The 23048-nt window shown below is 42.5% G+C and overlaps 1 protein-coding gene across 2 annotated transcripts in view; it reads right to left on the bottom strand.

Annotated features, from left to right (window-relative positions):
• MTFR1 (mitochondrial fission regulator 1) overlaps positions 1-22703 on the bottom strand; it is a 28446-nt gene extending 5743 nt beyond the window's left edge. Inside the window, exons 1-7 of one of the 2 annotated variants that reach the window (XM_066623918.1) lie at positions 22619-22703; positions 16356-16499; positions 14864-14962; positions 5907-6013; positions 2513-2751; positions 1014-1248; positions 412-562 (exon numbers count right to left, since the gene is read on the bottom strand). In XM_066623918.1, coding sequence (XP_066480015.1) covers positions 412-562; positions 1014-1248; positions 2513-2751; positions 5907-6013; positions 14864-14962; positions 16356-16370 — 846 coding nt within the window. In that variant the 5' untranslated portion in view covers positions 16371-16499; positions 22619-22703. Of the gene's footprint in view, positions 1-411; positions 563-1013; positions 1249-2512; positions 2752-5906; positions 6026-14863; positions 14963-16355; positions 16500-22618 lie in introns of both variants that reach the window. The other variant, XM_066623917.1, reaches the window with a different exon arrangement.
• Between the last annotated feature and the right edge of the window lie 345 nt (positions 22704-23048).

A 23048-nucleotide genomic window follows, 5' to 3' on the forward strand; every position in this document is an offset into this window, starting at 1 on the left:
AAGCATCCACATTAACCCATTTCTGCCAAACCCACATGTGTATACATTTGATCCCTGTTGCATATATGCAATGTTGGGCAGAAATGGCTTAAGCTTTCAAAAACATCCTACAATTTAAAAAAAGATGCAGAATATTAACAAGCCTGCTTATCTGGTGATAGTTTATAGAGCTTGCACATCAATGGGGCCCTTCCCCCTTAAAAAATGTGAGGGGGCAGAAAAAAATAGGGTTGTCCATGATCTGTTGCCTAGCCACGAGAACAACTTTCCACAATTCTTAAGGGACACGACTAACTATAGCACAGGTTTAAACAAACTAAAGGAGGGCAGGCTCCTCAAATTCAGCTGCCAATTTGAAACTATAAGACTTGATTTTAGGTTTCTATATAGTTAGGTAGACGTGGTACTTACCAGCCTTGTTTCAGGCACCGGGGTCTGTTTCTCAATTTCATTTGCACTATCGTTTCTGTATCGATAAGCAAACTTCTTTTTGAGAGCTTCAGCTATTAGAGCTGCTGGATCTGTTGGGTCTGCTGTTTTTCTTTTTGTACCTTCATCAGGTCTTAAAAGAGTAAACAAGAATGTAAATCAGCTTCAAACAGATGGATTTCCCCACTAAAGTAAATCCATTTCCTATTTTATTCCTCTCTGCAGTCCTGAAGGGCAAAAAGCAGCAGCTAAAAGTTCCAACAATACTCCTTCCAGGACCCTTCATCTGATAAAAAGTGTGGCATATGCACTGTACTACTTATTCCTGGACTGTCTTTCTACATGATAGTGCCACAGTACTCCCTCTGGTTTGAAAAGTTACTGTTGCAAGAGAGCTGTTGTGCTCCTCATAGCCCGAAAGGATACAGTATGGTTCACTGGGGCGACTGCTGTTCACTCCGATCAAATGAGTGAATAAGTATGTTCATCTTTGTGCTAACAAAGCAAAAACCTTTTTGAAAAAACTTCTTATATTGAGCTTCCCCATCCCCAACAGCCCAAAAAGAAAACTCTTGTGCATTCACCTCTTTACTGATCGCAGTTTGACATTGTTCATATCTTTGAGGATTTCCAGCATGTTTGGTATTTCAGGCTTCTTTGGATCATTCTCTATCAAAGATGGTCCTGAGTTTATTCGTTTCCCTTTGCGTTCCTTAATAAGTTCAATGGCAGATGTGGTCTGCTGACATGGTGGTGGGGGAGGAAGAGGAGGTGGTGGTGGCGGCGGCACAGGAGTCAATGCAGCAGAACTTATTCCAGCTGTAGCAACATTAAACGTTTTACATTATACACTCTCATTAAACAGTCACCACTTCCAACACAAACCCCAATATGGCAGTGTGGTGTTGGAACACATTACAGAAGTCTGAATCCATGCCTCCTGCTTCTGTTCTAATCTAACAAACCTTGGAAGACCTTCTAAAATACAAGCAACGGCCTTGGATGTCTATGCAGGCACCATTCAACCCTCCTATAGATGTTTAATACTCATGCTGGTCAGCAGTGTGATCTAACTAAACACCCATGAATCTGTGGAAGTAAAGCAAATCCCCCTGGAAGCTATAGTCTCAGATGTGACAGAACAATCAGCAGGCATGTGCACCTTCCTCCCAAACCTACAGAACTATGTCCTTAAGTTCAAATGCATTGGAAGACAAATAGTCTTGGAAGAGCATAGATATAATAGGCCTTGAGTCTCCATTCTTTAATTCTGGTTTATAAAACCATTGAAATAACTTTAATAAAGTCATATAGCCAAAAATGAGAGAGGAACACTTTAAGTATGATAAGTGCCTCTAGTCATTTTTATAAAGATATTTCATTAGACATATGGAAAGTGTTTGAGTCTACAACAGAAGAAATTTTGTTGGTTTTGGCAGGGGTCACAGAATGCTGCCAGAAGATTTATTGTCATTCACCAAGGCCTTGGTAACGGACAGCTCCAAGGTCTTCCTTTCTAGTTGCCTTTTCAAATACCTTCCACTGTCATGTGTGGATTTGGACCATTTTTTAAAAAAGGGGCATGCCAGACAAGAGCTGAAATAAAATCATTAATCTTATTTGCAATCTTCCTCCAGTCACTGTCAATTTACATTTCTGTCATGTTTCTAAATATTCAGGACTCATTAACTGGAGATGAATGAGTTGGGAATACAGGTAAGTAAATATGTTAGTTGTCAGACAAACAAAGCTTTCATGAAGTTGTTTTTTCAGACATCAGAATCATTATCAGACAAGTCATGGCTATACCTACAGACCCTTGAGATTCAGGATTTTGCATCAGTTTAAACTACAAATAACCCAATACATGTGCAAGAAGAAGGAAAAACAAGATGTATCCCATTTCACCTAGCTAGTTAAGAAACAAGCGATTAAAATTCATTTTCTCCAGAGCAGCATTTCAAACCTTAGAGATACACTTAGTTTTACAGTGTCACTTGGAAGGAGACTTGTATATTATCTTAAAATGACCTTCCTTGCTACACAACTAATTTTGTTAAGATAAAAAAGTAAAATTTAATACCGGCTGTCAGATTCTGCTGTTCTTGCACGCTTACAATTTTGGCTATTTGTGCTCTTAAACTGGCAAGTTCGTTTTCTAATGCACTGATTTTCTGCAAAGCTTCATCATTTGCAGCCACTGCAGATGCAGACACTGACTTTTCTTGCAATTGCTTTGGCAAAGGTTCTTGAATATGTGAGGTTCCTCCTGAGTAATGTCTAGCACTGGAGAAAGATTGAGATTTTGGCCAGATTTCCGATCTGTAATAAAAAAAAATATAGCACTGTAGACTTAAAAGAAACATTATCAATCAAGTGAAGGATTAAGGTTAAGTGAAATGTTAAAGTTCAGTTTGCCAAAGAATGAATGACCATCCCTTCTAAGAGAAGTCTCTGTGAACCATTCAGGTGGTTTAGTGCCCATCGCTTTGAAGGCAAACATGACCACCCAAAAAGGCAGCAGTGGTTTCTATGTATTTGAGAAACTCCCTAAGAATACAGAAGTATGCATGTGAAAAGCATTTTTAAGATTCAAAATGGTCTTGTACGCTTCAAAGACCTTCGGAATGTTGAGGGTTTGTGGGCCAGGCTGTCAAGTGGCAGGAAAACAAAATAAAAACACACATAAGGGAGAGAGCAGGGGAAGAGAAAGAACAGGTTGGGGCACCCCTTATCCAAAATGCTTGGGACCAGAAGCATTTTGGATATTGTTTTGGAATACCCGCATATAAATGAGAGATCTTGGGGATGGGGCCCCAAGAATAAACACAAATTTATGTTTCATATATCCTTTATACACATAGCCTGAAGGTAATTTTATACAACATTTCAATAAACGTGCGTATGAAACAAGGTTTGTGTATGAAACACAGTTTGTGATTTTGTTTCTTTAGGTAAAGAAGTTAAAAAAGTCATGTTGGCGCTCAAAAAAAGTTCTGTATTTCAGAATACTCCATATTTTATAATTCTGGAAAAGGGATGCACAACCTGGATTGGTTTACTCAAGCACATTAATAGTAAGTAACCTGGAAGGGGTGGAAATGTGTGTTAGATCTAAAAACAAAACAAAAAACCTCCTTATGCTATACAGGGGTGGTTTCAGAAAGAGACACCTTTTCACTTCTACACTTTCCAGACACACTATAGCTGTAAAATGTTCGGGTTTGGCAGCTAGCACCAAGTGCTGTGTATCAAAGGAGGAGAAGATCAAGATTTCTTTTTCCGTCAGCAAGGCCTGAATATCCATACAAAACTCCTGTTCCAGGCCAGCAGGAGCCATGATTAGGAATGCTTCTTTTAAGGGTTGGAGCAGCATTTCCCCTTCAGGGGTTCAGCAAGTACAGTGCAAAAAGCCCCGCCAACAGCTCTTACAATTGATTCGGTTGAGGGGTGGAGTGGGCAGGAGCAGGTCTTGCAAGCACCAGCTAACAGAGCCGCTTTCCTGTTCTTGCCTTCTCTTGGATGCATGCAAGGGGGAAGGAGCATTGTAGAAGAAGGCAGGCAGGAGCTGCCGCCAGTTACATGAGTGACAGGAAAAGAAAGCAATCTTCCCAGCAAGGAGAGTGGTGTGGCTCTTGCTTATCAGAGCAGGAACCAATAAAACACCTACCTCTCTCAAAGCACCCACAGAACCTGCCCCACATGTGCTAGAATTCCAGCTCCTTTCAACGCATTGGTTGGGTGGGAAGGATCCTTTGAGACTTCAAGCAATCTTCATGAACAGTTGAGTCTGCAGTCAAGTTGTTATTACGTGGAAGCAAGTATCTTATGTGTTAGCCCTGCAGTTTGTTATGCAAGCTCTGACCCAACAGGTTTTGATGCCTAAGCTGGGAGTTAAATTGCATGCATAGAAGAGCATTTCCACTGCCTCTCCAAGAGAGTGATTGTGCAGTGGATGAGACAGCCAGCTGCAGGTCCCAATACAGCAGCAGGCAATTTCCCCTGGGGCCCCTCCATCTTTCAAATTTTAAATTCAAATGGAGGTAGAACTCACAAATAAAAGCTCTTTGGGGCTCAGCAATAATTTTTAGAAGTGGCTCCACAGTCCAAAAAGTTTGAGAACCACTGGGCTGAAGGATGTACCGCAACATTTTGTTGCAGGTCCTACTTGTCATTACAACTGGGAAACAGCATTCTTGAAAGAGCAACTATCTCAAAATTCGATTCTGAAACTAATCAGATTAATTAATCAAGCCTGATTAACTAGTTGATTAATCAAGTTAATTAGTTAAACACTTGATTAATCAGGCTGAAGTGGGGTGTGTTTCACTTTTGTACCCACCCAAAGTCTTTCAGATAAGTAGGCTAACAGCCCAATCCTATCCACACTTTCCTGGGAGTAAGCCCCATTGACTTTAATGGGATTTACTTCTGAGTAGACATGGATAGGATTGGGCTGTCAATCTGTACCACTAACATTCTCTTAAAAGATTCCGAAACAGAATCTAAATACTACTTCATTTGAAGTGCTTTTGTGATCTGGAAGTTTGCAGAAAATAGAATACAGCCCTGACAAAGCAGCATATAGGAAAGAGGAATGCATTTCAGTTACTCCTCGTCAAACAGATTTTATACAGTTAGAAAGATTCATTCAAGTCAAATGGCATTTATGTAGAAGCTTTTATTTCCAATTTCAGAAGCTGATCCTCTTGCGAACTTGTTCTGATTCATTTACATGGAACTGCTCCTTTGTATGGGACCTGGTCTACACTGATTACTAACCGTTCATAAATAAAATCAATCTCTCAGAATTTAGCTTGTTTAGACCATTTCCACCTAGTGTGAAATTAGTCATTTCAATTTCTGCATCAAAACCATCAGTGTCTTCTCTTTACATCACATAAACAATAGCAGAAAAATGACTTCCAAGCATCACTGTTGTGAACACATCAAAACACAGTCCTTCCTGGTCTACAGCCATTTGTACAGCAGCAAGCAGAGATGGGAGACATCAGTGACATCCTCTGAGGTCATCACTTGCCAGATGGAGAAAGTGGAAGGTAAGCTGTCATTCAACAGCATCAAACAAAACCAAAAATAGGAGATGAATGCAACAACATCTCCTTACCCACCAGTATGTCACAATCCTATACCACATAATATTGCCCAAATGAGTTCAGTTCACCCCAGAGGCAATCCTTTGGGTCTTATTTAAACTTATACACCTAATAGTATAAATTTTGCAAGTATCTGCCTTTACTTTGTTAATTCCCTTGCCTTCACATGCCGTGGGTGCTGAAACTAGTAACTGCCTACTCAACTCAACAGAACTGTCATCTTTTTCTCCTCTTGGCAACAATACTTGCCAGTTAGCCAACTGAACAGGCAACTTCAGTTCAATTCATTGCTTTCTTCCCTGTCACAGCTTGACTTAAAAAAAAATATCTATCACAGAGGGGAAACCTTAAGAAACATACCTAAGCCGTGTAGATGCTTCACCTTCTTCTTCAGCAACCCATCCCACATCTGCGAGGGAGACTATACCATCTTCTCTCAGCTGACCAGAACGACTGCCTTCTGCAGACTGAGAAGTAAGCTAGATTGAGTGGGACAATGTTTGCATTAGAGTGATTGAACAAGTCCCTCTGAAATCTTTTATTAATTTAAATATAGTTATGCCTGCATGAAGACTTGCTTCAATGACAGTGGCAGAAAGATGAAACACATCCTCTTACGAATGAAAAGCAGATGAAGGTAGTGAGAATAAGCTCTCACCAGGATAAATCTGAAAGAGGCCACAATGGATAACCGCACATGAATTAAAGATGATGTTTTAGTACCAGCACAACTAATGTACGAAAACCAAGATATGACCCACATCGCAGTGAAGTCTTCATACCCAGATATTCCCCCTGCCTCCTATGTCTGGTATTGTAGACAAGCTTGCCTTTAACTATTTAACTAGAGTCTCTTACAGAAGTTACCTAGCCTAATGAAGTTATTTCCAACAATATGCAAACAAATTAATGTTCTTACCAAGTAACCAGCACTGATATTCAATGTGCCAAAACGTTTTCAAGTAACAGAAGCTCAGATTAAAGATCCAGGTCAGAGGAAAACCAAAAACATTATCTCTTTCAAATGGTAGTGCTTATGTCTACAAACCACAGCTATATAAGAAACTTCTGACTTTTTCTTAAGAACATAAGAACAGCCCCACTGGATCAGGCCATAGGCCCATCTAGTCCAGCTTCCTGTATCTCACAGCGGCCCACCAAATGCCCCAGGGAGCACACCAGATAACAGGAGACCTCATCCTGGTGCCCTCCCTTGCATCTGGCATTCTGACATAACCCATTTCTTAAATCAGGAGGTTGCACATACACATCATGGCTTGTACCCCATAATGGATTTTTCCTCCAGAAACTTGTCCAATCCCCTTTTAAAGGCATCCAAGCCAGATGCCATCACCACATCCTGTGGCAAGGAGTTCCACAAACCAACCACACGCTGAGTAAAGAAATGTTTTCTTTTCTCTGTTCTAACTCTCCCTACACTCAATTTTAGTGGATGTCCCGTGGTTCTGGTGTTATGTGAGAGTGTAAAGAGCATCTCCCTATCCACTCTGTCCATCCCCTGCATAATTTTGTATGTCTCAATCATGTCCCCCCTCAGGCGTCTCTTTTCTAGGCTTAAGAGGCCCAAACGCCATAGCCTTTCCTCATAAGGAAGGTGCCCCAGCCCAGTAATCATCTTAGTCGCTCTCTTTTGCACCTTTTCCATTTCCACTATGTCCTTTTTGAGATGCGGCAACCAGAACTGGACACAATACTCCAGGGGTGGCCTTACCATCGATTTGTACAACGGCATTATAATATTAGCCGTTTTGTTCTCAATACCTTTTTTAATGATCCCAAGCATAGAATTGGCCTTCACTGCCGCGAAGTTGCAGATCTCTTGACTAAGGTATGCAACTTGTCCCTCAAAACGGCCACAGTGCCAGAAGATTGGAGGATAGCAAATGTCACGCCTATTTTTAAAAAGGGAAAGAGGGGGGACCCTGGAAACTATAGGCCGGTCAGCCTAACATCCATACCGGGTAAGATGGTGGAATGCCTCATCAAAGATAGGATCTCAAAACACATAGACGAACAGGCCTTGCTGAGGGAGAGTCAGCATGGCTTCTGTAAGGGTAAGTCTTGCCTCACAAACCTTATAGAATTCTTTGAAAAGGTCAACAGGCATGTGGATGCGGGAGAACCCGTGGACATTATATATCTGGACTTTCAGAAGGCGTCCGACACGGTCCCTCACCAAAGGCTACTGAAAAAACTCCACAGTCAGAGAATTAGAGGACAGGTCCTCTCATGGATTGAGAACTGGTTGGAGGCCAGGAAGCAGAGAGTGGGTGTCAATGGGCAATTTTCACAATGGAGAGAGGTGAAAAGCGGTGTGCCCCAAGGATCTGTACTGGGACCGGTGCTTTTCAACCTCTTCATAAATGACCTGGAGACAGGGGTGAGCAGTGAAGTGGCTAAGTTTGCAGACGACACCAAACTTTTCCGAGTGGTGAAGACCAGAAGTGATTGTGAGGAGCTCCAGAAGGATCTCTCCAGACTGGCAGAATGGGCAGCAAAATGGCAGATGCGCTTCAATGTCAGTAAGTGTAAAGTCATGCACATTGGGGCAAAAAATCAAAACTTTAGATATAGGCTGATGGGTTCTGAGCTGTCTGTGACAGATCAGGAGAGAGATCTTGGGGTGGTGGTGGACAGGTCGATGAAAGTGTCGACCCAATGTGCGGTGGCAGTGAAGAAGGCCAATTCTATGCTTGGGATCATTAGGAAGGGTATTGAGAACAAAACGGTTAGTATTATAATGCCGTTGTACAAATCGATGGTAAGGCCACACCTGGAGTATTGTGTCCAGTTCTGGTCGCCGCATCTCAAAAAAGATATAGTGGAAATGGAAAAGGTGCAAAAGAGAGCGACTAAGATGATTCCGGGGCTGGGGCACCTTCCTTATGAGGAAAGGCTATGGTGTTTGGGCCTCTTCAGCCTAGAAAAGAGACGCTTGAGGGGGGACATGATTGAGACATACAAAATTATGCAGGGGATGGACAGAGTGGATAGGGAGATGCTCTTTACACTCTCACATAATACCAGAACCAGGGGACATCCACTAAAATTGAGTGTTGGGCGGGTTAGGACAGACAAAAGAAAATATTTCTTTACTCAGCGCGTGGTCGGTCTGTGGAACTCCTTGCCACAGGATGTGGTGCTGGCGTCTAGCTTAGACGCCTTTAAAAGGGGATTGGACAAGTTTCTGGAGGAAAAATCCATTATGGGGTACAAGCCATGATGTGTACGCGCAACCTCCTGATTTTAGGAATGGGTTAAGTCAGAATGCCAGATGTAGGGGAGAGCACCAGGATGAGGTCTCTTGTTATCTGGTGTGCTCCCTGGGGCATTTGGTGGGCCGCTGTGAGATACAGGAAGCTGGACTAGATGGGCCTATGGCCTGATCCAGTGGGGCTGTTCTTATGCACATTGAGTTGACACTTTCATCGATCTGTCCACCACCACCCCAAGATTTCTCTCCTGATCTGTCACAGACAGCTCAGAACCCATCAGCCTATATGTGAAGTTTTGATTTTTTGCCCCAATGTGCATGACTTTACGCTTACTGACATTGAAGCGCATCTGCCATTTTGCTGCCCATTCTGCCAGTCTGGAGAGATCCTTCTAGAGCTCCTCACAATCACTTCTGGTCTTCACCACTCGGAAAAGTTTGGTGTTGTCTGCAAACTTAGCCACCTCACTGCTCAACCCTGTCTCCAGGTCATTTATGAAGAGGTTAAAAAGCACCGGTCCCAGTACAGATCCTTGGGGCACACCGCTTTTCACCTCTCTCCATTGTGAAAATTGCCCATTGACACCCACTCTCTGCTTCCTGGCCTCCAACCAGTTCTCAATCCATGAGAGGACCTGTCCTCTAATTCCCTGACTGTGGAGTTTTTTCAGTAGCCTTTGGTGAGGGACCGTGTCAAACGCCTTCTGAAAGTCCAGATATATAATGTCTACAGGTTCTCCCGCATCCACATGCCTGCTGACCTTTTCAAAGAATTCTAAAAGGTTTGTGAGGCAAGACTTACCCTTACAGAAGCCATGCTGATTCTCCCTCAGCAAGGCCTGTTCCTCTATGTGTTTTGAGATCCTATCTTTGACCCATCTTACCATCTTGCTGAAGGCCATTCAACACATTCTGGTCACCAATGTCTTACTAATGCTAATACTTTGCAAAAAAGCAATAAGGGAGTGTGCCCATAGGGGTTTCCTCCTCCTCACACCAGGAGGGGAAGCTCAGTCTCCCACCAAAGGGTTATGGTGGGACATGGCTCCAGTTTGGGAGAGTAAATGAGCTGGATTCAGGGGACATGTGATGCTGTGAAACTGTCATTATTGGCAAGCAAATTATAAACAATTGGGCTTGATTCCATCAACAGAAAACAAGTTAGTCTTCAGACTCTGATGTGTTTCTTGACTGTAGCCCTTAAATGGCTCTCAATGCAAACTTTCCCTGGGAAAAGGGGAACCTTCTCCGCATCTCTCAAGAGTTGGGACAATAAGCGTACCTCAGGGCCCAGCTGAGCTCTTGCTGCAGGAGTAGGGCCAGGTCATTCAGCAAAGGGTTCTCTCAATCAGTGGGAAGAGAGCTCCCAGATGCCCTGCCCTTGAGGCAGCTGGTGGTGCTCTGCTTTGACCCCTACAGGAGGCTGTAGCTGGGAGAAGGGTCCCTTTCAGACTCCCTCCTTGTTGCCCGAGGGGGGGGAGGGCTATGTTTGATCCTGCTTGCCTGTGGGGCAGCTTGCAGCTTGTCTCTCTCCCTCTTGTTTTTTCCTTTGTGTCCCTCTCTCTCTATTTGCCTCCACCAGGTTCTCCTTTCCTATCTTCGTTTCCATCTCCTAGAGCAGGGGTGTCAAACATAAGGTCGGAGGGCTGGATGTGGCCCCCAGAAGCTTTTTATCCAGCCCTCGGGCTCTCAGCTGCCAAGTACTGCTGAGGTGTTACTGCTGAAAAGCAGTCTACATGAAAATTGGGCACCCCCATATCTTGAAATATGATCAAGATTTGCATATTTTGTCTTCTGTCATTTGCAGTTAATGAGTTTTTTTTGTGAGAACGAAGTGCTGATTTCTGGTCATCAGCTGCTTAATGATGTCACTTTCTGCTTAATGAGATCCCTCCCTGCCCTCAGCAGGTGCCCTGAATGCTAACTTCAGCCCTCTGTATAAAACAAATTTGACACCTCTGTCCTAGAGCTACCTTACCCTACTTATCTGCCCCTTCCCCTGGGCCTCTTTATGTCATGCACCAAGTGCCGAGTTGTTAGCAAAAAAGCTGACAGCTGTTGCTCTGTCCCCACCGTTCTCCCATTGCAGTTCAGCAGTGACATCATTGCTGTGTGCCACAGTAGTTGGCTTGGGGCAACATCGTGTTGCTCCAGCATAGGCTGAGTACAACAGCCATGGCCCACAGGGAGTCAGACTAATCTCAAGAGACAAAAAAATGCAAAACCTACACCAGAAAGCTGCTCATGCAGCTAACAATGCACGAAGACAAAACAGGTTATGGTAAATGTTATTGTTTAGCAATTGTTGACATGTTTCTAACCTTGCACTGGGCCAGTTTCAAAGCATACACAATTTTTTATTATTTATTTTTTAAGCCCATAGACCTGGATCTAAATCCAAACAAGTCCTGCTAATGATTAAGGCCAGATTTGCCATCACATATTCTGCATGGCTTTTGTCATCATGTGAATGCTACCAATATGCCCAATCTTGGCTGTTCCTGGATTATTCTGGTGTCTGAGCCAGGAAAGATAGTAAATTGCAGGATAGATTTAAATGTTATGTTTAAGGCTCAGATCAGACAAACCACTATTTGCACTAGCCATGATTAAGAACCCAAGCCATGGCTCAAAGCTTCCAAATATAAGGCAGCTCGAATCATGGGTTACCTGGCTACTTGGCACTCTAACTGGCCACCAGAGGTGGAGCAACAAATCTATGATTTGTCATTTCAGACATTATACCATACCACACTTAAGCTAACTGATGTAAGCTCTGAATTGAACCCAAGCATGAAGCCCTGCTTATGAAGCAATTCTGCATAAAAGTGGAATTAAATGATGTGCATTTCAAAGTTACCAAAATAAACTGATAAAAAAATCAGTGCATTTTAATATCAATTCTTGCATGACCCAAACATATTAGGTTACAGCACAAATTCAGTATACCTGAATACATGTATTGGAACCTGGCTAGACTCTTCACCCATATGGACAAGCATGATACATCAATTTATTCAAACACTGTGTCAAGACTAGGATCCATACTTGGGTCTTTCCCTGAAAGCATCACAATCACTCTCCACACCTTAACTTGCCCAGTTTTTAACAACCACAAACCAAATTAAGGTGTTTCAGTGTTTAAGAAACACAAACCAAATTAAGGCTCCAAACCCATGCATGCTAGTCTGGAAGCATCCCACTGAAGAAAATGGGCCCACCTTACAAGAAAGTGTCCACAGGTTTGAGTAGTCAGCCTTACTTTCCAAAACAGTGTAAGAAAGTAGCAAGTGGAGTTCTTTCCCCACACATTCAGCTCACTATATAAGCTCAAGAATAAGAGGATGGTCTTGAAGTTAGTCTGATTTACGATTCTTAGTAGATACTGTTAATTTAAATACAATCGTTAAGAGCTAAACAAATTTAAAGCAAAGAAGACAAAACTGACTTACAGCAAATTCAGTGCACGATCCTGTGATATAATAGCTACAGATAGCAACAAAGAAAAAAGGGAGAGAGAATGCTATAGAAAGGTTTCAGTGTAGCAACAATCTATTAGCAAGCACAAGAACAGAACAGGCAAAAGAACAGTCAAGGCACACTTGAAGTTCTGATAAAAATAGCAGTTGTTTCTATGACTGTGGCATATCCAACTGTTTCATTACATACCAAGTGCTGTTGTGTAGCAAACGGCTGAGGTGGAGAACCTTTTGGTCTGGGAACCAGAGCATCCATTTAAATTGGCAAGTTAGCAACAAACAGTCATGCACACTCTCTCCACTTAACCTCCCCTTCTAGATACCCTCAGTTATGAAGTTGAGGGGAAGTCTCACAGTATACTGAGTTTTGGAGCAGCAGGATTTTATAAAATGTTCACACTGAGCCTACAGTGCAATCCTATGCATGCTTACCTAGAAGTCCCATTCTGTTCAATGAGGCTTACTACCAGGAAAGTATGTACAGATTGCAGCCTCAGATAGTTCAACTGACAGATTGGCATCTTACTGGAAGTCTAGACTTGCTACAAGGCTAGACATTCTTGCCCTTGATGGATGGAGTTGTAGAGCCCATCCAATGAAAAAGCTGGGAACAATGAAAACAAAGAAGGGAACACTATTCCTGGTTTCCTATATTTCTCTTTCTTCAAACAGCCCCCCCAACTCTCCCTTGCTCAAATTAATCAGAAATATTGTATTCACACCTCCCTGACAGCTGATTGCTGCCAACCTTATTTCATACTAAATTAAGTGTGTGGCAAGAATATAAGAAGACACTTGATTTCCACCTTAGAAAAACTGTAAAACCCACACTCACTTCTTAAAAATCCAAGCAGCATGTTTCAAAGCTGTTCAATTAGTTAAGTACAAGTTAAATTACAGCCCACAACATTTCAGTAAAGTTAACTGCTACTGTCACATAAAGACAATAGAAAGCCAGAATTCATGACTAATGTAACCTTCCCAGAAAGATTTCTTCCTTCCCACTTTTAAATTTGAATAATAAATTTTATTGTAAGTCACATTAATTAAAACACAATCACTTCAGAGCTGCCCGCTTAGCATCAGAAAGAAGCAGTTCTATTTAAAATCTGTGGGCCTGCCATTGGAAAAATTATGCTTCAGAACAAACATATGCAAAACCAGACCTTTGGTAGTAAATGGCACCCTAAGCTGGCAACTGTTGGCTCAGACTTCAAGACAAATGATTTTTGTTACTGAAGAATTGAGACCCCAAGGAGCTTCAAATTTTATATTGAAGAAACAGATGCTACTTTAAAAGCAAATACTGTACTGTTTTTGTAGGAACAGATCATTCAAATGCACTTGCTTGGCCTAATGTTTATATGCTTTTCCTTTCTACAATATATGGGGCTCTGGCCACTCTCCCCAAAAAACCAAGGGTTTTTACTAGGACACTTGCTCCCACTACTATTCTGCTTTAGTTGGTTTTCAAAATTCAGAAATACACCTACACACTTTTATAACATCTGGAAGGAGTGAACATGAATCTCTGTGTATTTACCCTTCAGTTATTTTTAACCTGTGTCTGACTTGCCCAACATCGAGCTAGATCTCACGGCAGCCTTTAAGTTAAGTAAGTTGAGAGTAAATGCAGTTCAAGTTCTTGCCTGCAACACTTGAGCCACATATCCAGATCCTGATTTTTCAATCACATTATCAAACTACTGAACTCATTTTTCAGAGCTTTGTAGAGAAATATGGAAAGTTGAACATGCAATGAAAGACCTAAGTGACAAAACAATCTCTATGCCATTTGTTCAGGCTCCATGTCAAAACCTAAAAACAGTCACAGAAGTCATTCTTGGGCTGTAGATAAAGTGGCCACTTTCAATATTAATTTCTGGAGTTTGAAGTCAACTTTAACTGAGATAATATTTACAGTAACACTTGCAGCAAGAGATCCTGCTGTGTTACTGAAATTACCCTGCAGCAAGTTAACACAACAACATGCAAAGCTATCCTCCAGTACTAAGAACATCAAGAAAAAAGGCCCTTTTGAAAGTTAACACTGCATACTTATACCTTGTTTTGGAAGGAAACCTTTTTAAAGTATAGGTTTATTGTAGAAGTACAACTGAAAACCTAGCAATATAGTTAGCTTATCTTTTCAAAATATATGTTGTGTCAGAAGCCTTCATAATCAATTTGATGAGCTCACGTACACTATGGGACAGAAATTTAATGACCACCACCCACTTTTACCCCAGAGGTCAGTTTTTTAAACTGATAATACCTTGCTGGATAAATATTTTTTAAAATATGTTTAATAGTTTTCCAGAGTTGGCAACAACTTTAAACATGAACCATGAAATCAGAAGCAGTTTATAAGGTAGCTAAAGAAAAACCTGCCCACTGGGGGTAGCAGGCTGCTCAGAAGGCAGAACATTTAGGCTGTTAAACTACTATAATACCGACAAAAGGTCAGTTTGAACAGCAGTGATGCTCGTCACTTGAAATATCTGACACAGCCTGCAAATTCATATGCTCAAAAATAAAGCCCAAACGTAGATTCTCAGTAGCTTGCTCCAATTGAAACAAAGATTACAATGAACAAGTCTTACCTGAAACCGAACTCTTGGGCATTGTATCAGAGAGAGGTTGGTGCCAATTTTTCTTACAATACTTCTATTGGGACCATAAGGTTTACTTGTCCAAAGCAACTGGAAGGAAAAAAAAGAGTACTTTTATAATAGCATTGAACAAAACGCCTACTATAACAAAAAACTGGTTGAAAGTGTTGCTATACAGACTCAATCTACATAGAAAGAAAAAGACATTATGACTCAACAAGGATAATATGGGAGACATTCACAATATCTTTAACACTAAGGATAGGTCAGAGATTTCACATGCTATGTGACAGAATAACATCACAAGGAAGTCAGGTTCACAGGCAAGATGCTACTTTACTAACCTTGTTCAAAAACCCATCAAAACACTATATTAATTATTATTATTATTATTATTATTATTATTAACAGTATTTATATACCGCTTTTCAGTTTACAGAGAAAAATTAAATAACTAAATGGCTCCCTGTCCCAAAAGGGCTCACAATCTAAAAAGATGCAAATGAATACCAGTAGACAGCCACTAGAACAGACAGTGCTGGGGTGAGGTGGGCCAGTTACTCTCCCCCTGCTAAAAAAAAAAAAGGAGCACCCACTTGAAAAAGTGCCTCTTACCCAATTAGCAGGGGTTTATGTACCCAATTATGTACTATAGCGTACATAATTCCCTTTGTTAAATCTTATTGGCAAACCTACATAGCAGAGGAGCCAAATCCCCTAGCCCAGGGGTGTCCAAACTTTTGGACAGGGGAGCCACATCCTCTCTCTGACACTGTGTCTGGGGCTGGGAAAAAAAGAATTTACATTTCAAATTTGAATAAATTTACATAAATGAACACATTAGAGATGGAACTTATATGAATGAATGAAGGTCTTGCAGTAGTTCAAGGTCTATAAAAGGTCTTGCACAAAGGCTGGCCTTTCCTTTTCTGCTGCTGCATCACAGATGTGAAACAGCAAACAGTGGAGGGAACCCTTGACACACAGCTCATGTGAGAGGTTGAACAGCTGGCCATCACACTGAGAGCAGTTGCATCAGGCCAGTGCGGGCTCCAGTAAGTCTCCAGAGGGCCAGAGGCTCATTGGAGACTGGGGGCTCCCTGAAGGTCGGATTGGGAGTCCTCAAGGCTGCAAGTGGCCCCAGGGCTGGGGTTTGGGCATACCTGCCCTAGCCTATAAATAATTAAGTGCTGAACTGAGGACTTAAACCAGCTTTTCCATAAACAGTAGGAACTTCCACACATGTGAGGGAAGGGAATGAGCTTTGCAAATTTCTGCAGGACCATTCCTTAGAATCCTGATCTTTTGGGGGAGGGCACAGATGAGGTGGAGAAGTTCACTTTTCTGAACATCCCTGAGGATACAGCTCAGGATGTTTAATTCTACTTATTTCACTGGGCTTTAAACATGCTTGATATTCACCAACAATGCCCATCCTTATATATTGTTAATAATTCCAGCTTCTACAAAAAGTATAATGTACCGATTCCATAGTCATCCCAACTTGTTCAAATATCACTCTGATAAGATGCGTAGTCCTGCAGATTATCTGAAACGATGAAACGTCTTCACAAACTTGTAACTCAACGACCTCCGTTTGGTGGGATATAAGTATTTCATAGTCACTCTAAGGGAAACAAATGTAAGCAATGAGTATCTATATGCAAACCTCCACGGCAATAAAGCCCCCCCCCTTTTAAATGTCCATGAGACATTTAAAAATATATAGCAATTGAGTGGGGGAGAAATGGTAAGAGCACAATGGGATGTAGGTAAGGCAGCTAAAGGCTCCTGTACCCACCTGCCCCCTAAGACAGCCCACTTCACCTCACTTCATGGCTAGGCCTGTCCTGGAGTGCTATCATTCAGGATCACCTATTCCATTAAGCAACTAGGTAATATGTTGGTAAATCTTATATTTCACTACTGTAGCTAATATATTTTAGGCTATTCTGATTCAAGAAGCAGAAAGTTTTGCAAGTTATTATGTTTGATGTAGAAACTTCTTCTGAGTTAGACGTATTACCAAAAACATACTGGTTCTCAGTTTAGTCCCACATGATCAACAGGAATTTGATCATGTGGACATAGTTTTGATTTTTTGGAAGCTAGTCAAATTATTTAGTCAACTGCATAATGGAAAAATTGAAGGATATCAGGGGGAAAAAGTGGCATGTCAGAGGACTGGAAAACACTTGGGAGAGTTTTAGCAAGAATTATTGTAGTTAATGCTGCATCAGTGCTTCTATTACAAGCTCATTTTCTTTAACAGTTTATCACTCCTAGATTATAATAATACCTTCATGTGGAAACTTGGAATAGGCAATTTCAGTCACACTGCCTTTGAAGTTTACCCTTTAGAACACGTTTTAAACACTGGTGAGACTGTTCAGACAAATAGTTCACGGCAAGCTTTTTAGGCTGCTATTTTTTCTATAATCCTTTTCTGATACAGATACTTTCTAGAACCAAGTCTAATTTTCCTAAGAATGTTCAAATGTTTGTCATGTGTAAGCTGCTCACTGAACAGGTAAAGAAAGCATACACCACACCACTCACAAACCTGTCTCAGGCACTGCCAACAGTATTCCATATCCCCATTCAGGAAATAGGAAGAAAAACACATGTATCAGAAAGAGACTTATTTCTTGCAAGCTTTTAAGTACTTTTGACTCCTTTCCAAAGCAAGTATGCTGGGTGCCTACGTGGCCTCATTGTTATTTCTGAGCAGTTCTCCTGACCCTGATCACCTATTCTACAGTCCTTTAAAACTCAGATCAGCTTTGACCAGGCTGTATTGCTGAGAAAAATATTATGGCAGTTATCATGAACCTCTTTTCAAGCCTTTGAAAACCTTTGGCTAGGAAGGAGAAAACACAGTATAGCAACCCATGAATAATGATGACAGAAAAGAGGTAAGCAGGCTTGGTTATGGGGAACAAGAATAGGGGCTAGAAGCTCAGATTTCTAACCACACAGGTTCAAGACCTGTGTTGTTTGCAGACTCTGTCTATACTTTTCCTAACCATTGCAGTAAGAAAATGACATGTTAAGCTGGATAAGAAATTAGGCAGAGTGGGGGGGGGGGCAACCTGAAATTTGCCTGGATCCCTGGGGCAACCTGAAATTAAATGTTGAACCTAGCATGTTTTTTAGCCCGTACAGGACTAGGCAGGCTCCTTAGAAATCTGAAATACTTTAACAGTCCTGTGTGTTAGATCATGGGCTTCCTGGATTTAGTTCAAAACCTGATTTAGCTGGGTTACCTTAGGCAAGCTTCTGATCAGTACAATGGATTTTATAGCAACTGCAAAACTGGAAGTGCATTCCAATCACTATTTTTATTCACTCTGATGTTTGAGGAGCCCTGTGGAAGCACCTTAGGGGCTCCCCGCACCCCATCTCCAGAGACCAGCGCTGACTTAGGTAAGTTTAAAAAAACCCTTCTGTCCCCAGCAGCTGCACAATCCTGGGGATTGCATCACTGCTATCCCCCTGCCCCCACAAAGACTTATGTGGTTCTCAACTTCCGAGAAGAAGTTTGGAAACCACTGCCCAAGAGGCATCTGTGATGTCTCTGAGACTAACACCTACTGAGCCACGCTTCTACAGTAGCTCTTGTTCTTCTGGAATTCAACACCATTACCAAAGAGCTACATTACAGGATAGCTGCATTAGAATATGGATTCCCTGTTTTCATGCCTGGAATTCTCCAGAAACATAAGATTTTGGCCTTGCTACAATTGGTACTACCTATGATTGGGCAGTCAAGTCCACCTGATTAGTTAAAAGGGAATGGAACTCTCAAGTGATCCTAACTCAGATGACCTAATGCCACCAGCAACCCCAGGTTTTTAAGTTCACATACAGGGATGCTCTTTTAGGAATAGAAGAATTTGAATCTTCTTTCCTAGAAAAGTGCAAATAGTGAGGAATAGAGATATCCAACAATTCCTGTTTTAGGGACATTATTTTTCACTTGTCTATTAAGCTCTATGTCCTTGTTTTGTAAGTCACTTGCCTGAATCAGTTCTTTTTTAAAAATTCTGATTCATCCGTTTTTTGATCCTCTGCATTCCCCCTATTTCTTTTTGTTTATTCAAAATTTCAATTGTTCTCAATTACAATTAAAGAGGTCTCAGTTCCTTAAACAGCAGGTGGCCATGCTTTCTCAGGTCATTCAGTTCCCATCTCCATTTGGTTAGTGGGTTTTCCTTCAGATTTGGTTCCCTTTCCTAAGGTGGTCTTTCCTAGTCCTTGGCATCACAGCAAAAGCGATTGCTTTTCCCCCAGTAGCCCTCAGTCCAACCAGTAGGAACAGCAGGTAAAAAAGGTTAATGTTAAGCACTAGAAGTTGTGGCCATTTGATGCACTTCTTGCTTCTTTTTCCACTTACACCAGTTTTGCATCTCCACTCAGACAACTGCAACAGTACTTTATAGGCATAACAATACAAACAGAACTTTCCTTCAGGGCTCAGCAAATCGTTGTCATCACAACCACAATACAGTAGTATACAAAGATTCCATTGTGTCCTCATGTTGGAAAACTGACCAAGTATGCTATTATACAATCTTGTTTAAACAAAACTACTGTACATCTCATCTCTTTTCATATGACATCTTGGAGACACTTTTTCAATTTGCCATAAGGCAGTTTCCCAAGCAACCCAACTTATGGAAGACATCCAGATCAAGTTTCCAAAATACTCATTGTCTTGGTTAACTATATCATCCTCCACATAACTTGCTTTTACACCCAGCAACATAAAAAAGATCAATGAGATCCAAATTCCGGAAAAAGTAAAACTATTATTTCATAAGCCTGTACTTACAACTCACACCCTGAGTGCCAGTGACCTTTCAAGTTCAAGTTTCAAAACAACTAGTTAGGGCTAGATACAGTCAACTGCTGTAGTCAAATATAGTAACATCAAGTCCAGATATCAGTACAAATGAAGAAGTCAGGCCAGAGTAAAAAACCTTGCTTCCCCACCCCCTCTTTATGTTTATAACCTCTACCACAAGAGCTGGTTCTGGCAAGTTCCAAAGTGCTAGAAAAGAAAGCATGAGAGGGGTCATGTTTTGTGTACTAGAAGGGGCAGATGGGCCAAAGGACAGGAGGAGGAGCAGTTAAGAACTAAAACTCTCCATGTTATCTATTATATTAAAAAAAGAGAAAACCAATGCATGTACACTAAAGTTGACAATAATGCATTTAGAAAAGCCCCCCCCCCCCGGCAAATAAAAAAGTGTGCAACCAAACAGAATAAAAATGTTAGGATCCAGGAATTTGGAATAAGAAAAGAACTGGGCTGTGGAAAGAAAGCGCATTATCCTTTGAGAAACACACAGTGAACAAGACCAGTGGACAATTATTGTCAGTTACTCTGGAGCGAGATAAACAGCCTGTGGTTCTCACCTTTGAAAATGCCCATCAGAGTTGTGGGTGAAACATTAGGAAAGAAAAATCTTCAGACCATGGCCAAAGAGCTGGAATATTTCTTACTATAACATGAATAGTACCAGCCACAAAAGCCTTAGATCAGTGTTTCTCAAAATGTGGGTTGGGACCCATTAGATGGGTCACGAGCCAAATTCATGTGGGTCCCGTTTCAATATTTTATTTTTAATATGTAGGTGGAGTCTGTTTATTCATGGATCTGGCTCAATGCAGGTTCCCCAGATCTGCATTGAGCCAGACTTGGCTCCACCCGAAACCGCCAAAGGTGGGAGAAAGAAGCGGAAATTTGTGGATTTGATTATCCACGATTTTTGGTATCAGCAAAGAGTTCAAGAATGGATCCCTTGTAGATACCAAGGCCCCACCTGTATTAGACCTGATGCTACCATGATATGTGATTGCATTTGGGGAAAGTGGCAAATCTGTACTTTTAACAGGCTATGTATATGCTTTTCACAATGATTGTAAATGGGACTTAATCCTGTAAGAATGAGTAGACTGCAGCCTAGGATTATTAGAACAAAAAATATTTCACTTCTGGTGATTCCCAACAGATTCTCATTCTAAAAAGTGGGCGCCGATGCTAAAACGTTTGTGAACCACTGCCTTAGATTATATGCCAGAATAAAAACAGCACCTAATAAAATGAACACAAAATACAGCTATCAGACCCAGGAAGAAACACCACTGATTAGACCACTGGTTCTCAAGCTTTTTACACTGGGACGCACTTTTTTAGAATGTAATCTGTGGGGACTCACCAGAAGTGATGTCATTAACCTGGAAGCGCCATCATGGCCAGAAGTTACATCATCAACAGGAAAATTTTTAAAACCCCCCTCTGACAAAATCAGAACAATCAAGGGTCCAATCCTATTCAATTTTCCAATGCTGGTGCAGTTGTGCCAGTGGGGTGTGCGCTGCATCCTGGGTGGAGGGACAGTCACTAGGGCCTTCTTAAGGTATGGGAACAGGAGTTCCCTTTCCATAGGGCTGCACTGTGGCTTCATAGTGATTGAAAGGACTGAAAGAAACTTACAATAAGTTTAAATGTTTATTTAAAATAAAGACCTTTCCTAACCCTCCCAAGCAGTTGCTCATCTGTTTAGAAAAAAAACCCCAAACATTATCAAAGACTGGAATCCTATCCACACTTAGTCAGTGGGGTTTACTCCCAGGTAAGTGTGGATAGGATTGCTGTCTGAGACCAATCCTATGCATCCCAAGGGCTGAAATCCTATTTACACTTACCCAGGAGTGAGCCCCATTGACTACCATTGTTCAAAGCTAATATAGAGTAGCCCAGTGTTTTTCAAACTGTGGGTCAGGACCCACTAGGTGGGTCGTTAGCCAATTTCAGGTGGGTCCCCATCATTTCAATATTTTATTTTTAATATATTAGACTTGATGCTACCATAGTATGTGACTCCACTTGGAGAAATGTTACAGATCTGTACTTTTAACAGGCTACTATGAATAACCTTTAACAATGATAGTAAATGGAACTGGGTAGGACTGAGGGTAGGATTTCAGCCTAGGATTATTAAAATTTTCCTGCTTGATGATGTCACATCTAGTCATGACATCACTTCCAGTGGGTCCTGACAGATTCTCATTCTAAAAAGTGGGTTGCAGTGCTAAATGTGTGAGAACCACTGGAGTAGCCTATTGAGAGTACAGATGTATCACATGTCCCCACAAGCAATCACATGCCATGGAGCATCAACTCTAGTACATGAAGCATAAAATACACATTGAAATGAATGGGGATCCACCTAAAGGGCCCGCGACACACCCAGTGGGTCCCGACCCACAGTTTCAGGAGCACTAGGCCAAACAGCAACAAAGGCCCTCCTGAAAAGAAGTGACACAAGCTCGGGCCAAGAGGCGCAGGGGCTGGGTGGAGGCTTCCCTGGTAGGCCAGCCTGCCTGCCTGGAGGTGCCCTTGCCCTGGGCGAGGGAAGGCGACGGCTGCTCAGGCAGGCAGGGCGGGCACTGGGGCAGAGGCGCCGCTACACGCGCTCAGAGGCGCCCCCTCTGGGGCTCTGCTCAGGCCCCCAGGAAGAGCGGCGGGGGAGCAGCCGCCTGCGCGGAAGTCGCTGTCAAGCCTCGCCTGGCCTCACTCCCCTCCCACCACCGAGGCGAAGCGGGACCGGCCGGTCGAGGCTCCCCTCAGGCGTCCTCGAGGCCAAGGCGCCAAACGGCTCCCCCTCCCGCCCAAATGCACTCGGCCTGGGCCGCTCGGCGGGAACAAAAACCGTTGACAGGGACAGCCTCACTCACCCCCGGCACGGCCGGCCAGCAAACCGCCTTCCTCGGCAGCCCACGGGTCCCACCGGCTCAACCTGCTCACTCACCGCCGTCTTCCCGTCTGTCTCCCCGACTAGCCAATCGCTGAGCGGCGCCGGCGCCGGCTCTGGCCAATCGGCGACGACTGTTGGGAGAGGGAGTGTGGCCACATCAGCCTCCCGCCTCATCCGGGTGACGGAGCATCGGCTCGTGACAAGGCCGAGGAGCGGGCCCCAGCGCTGGCGGAGCTCGCAAGAGCGCCCTCAGCTCGAGAGCTTTGCATGGCTGTGCCAGGCTAGGGGTGTTCAGTCGGGAGCGAGTCCTGTCGCACTCCATGAGGCTTCCTCCCAGCAAAGTGTGCACTGCAGAGCCCAAGCCTAGTCCTGTCTCCTCAGGTGTAAGCCTCACTGTTGCCAAAGGGGCT

This window comes from Tiliqua scincoides, chromosome 4, assembly GCF_035046505.1.
Source record: "Tiliqua scincoides isolate rTilSci1 chromosome 4, rTilSci1.hap2, whole genome shotgun sequence".
Taxonomy (NCBI): domain Eukaryota; kingdom Metazoa; phylum Chordata; class Lepidosauria; order Squamata; family Scincidae; genus Tiliqua; species Tiliqua scincoides.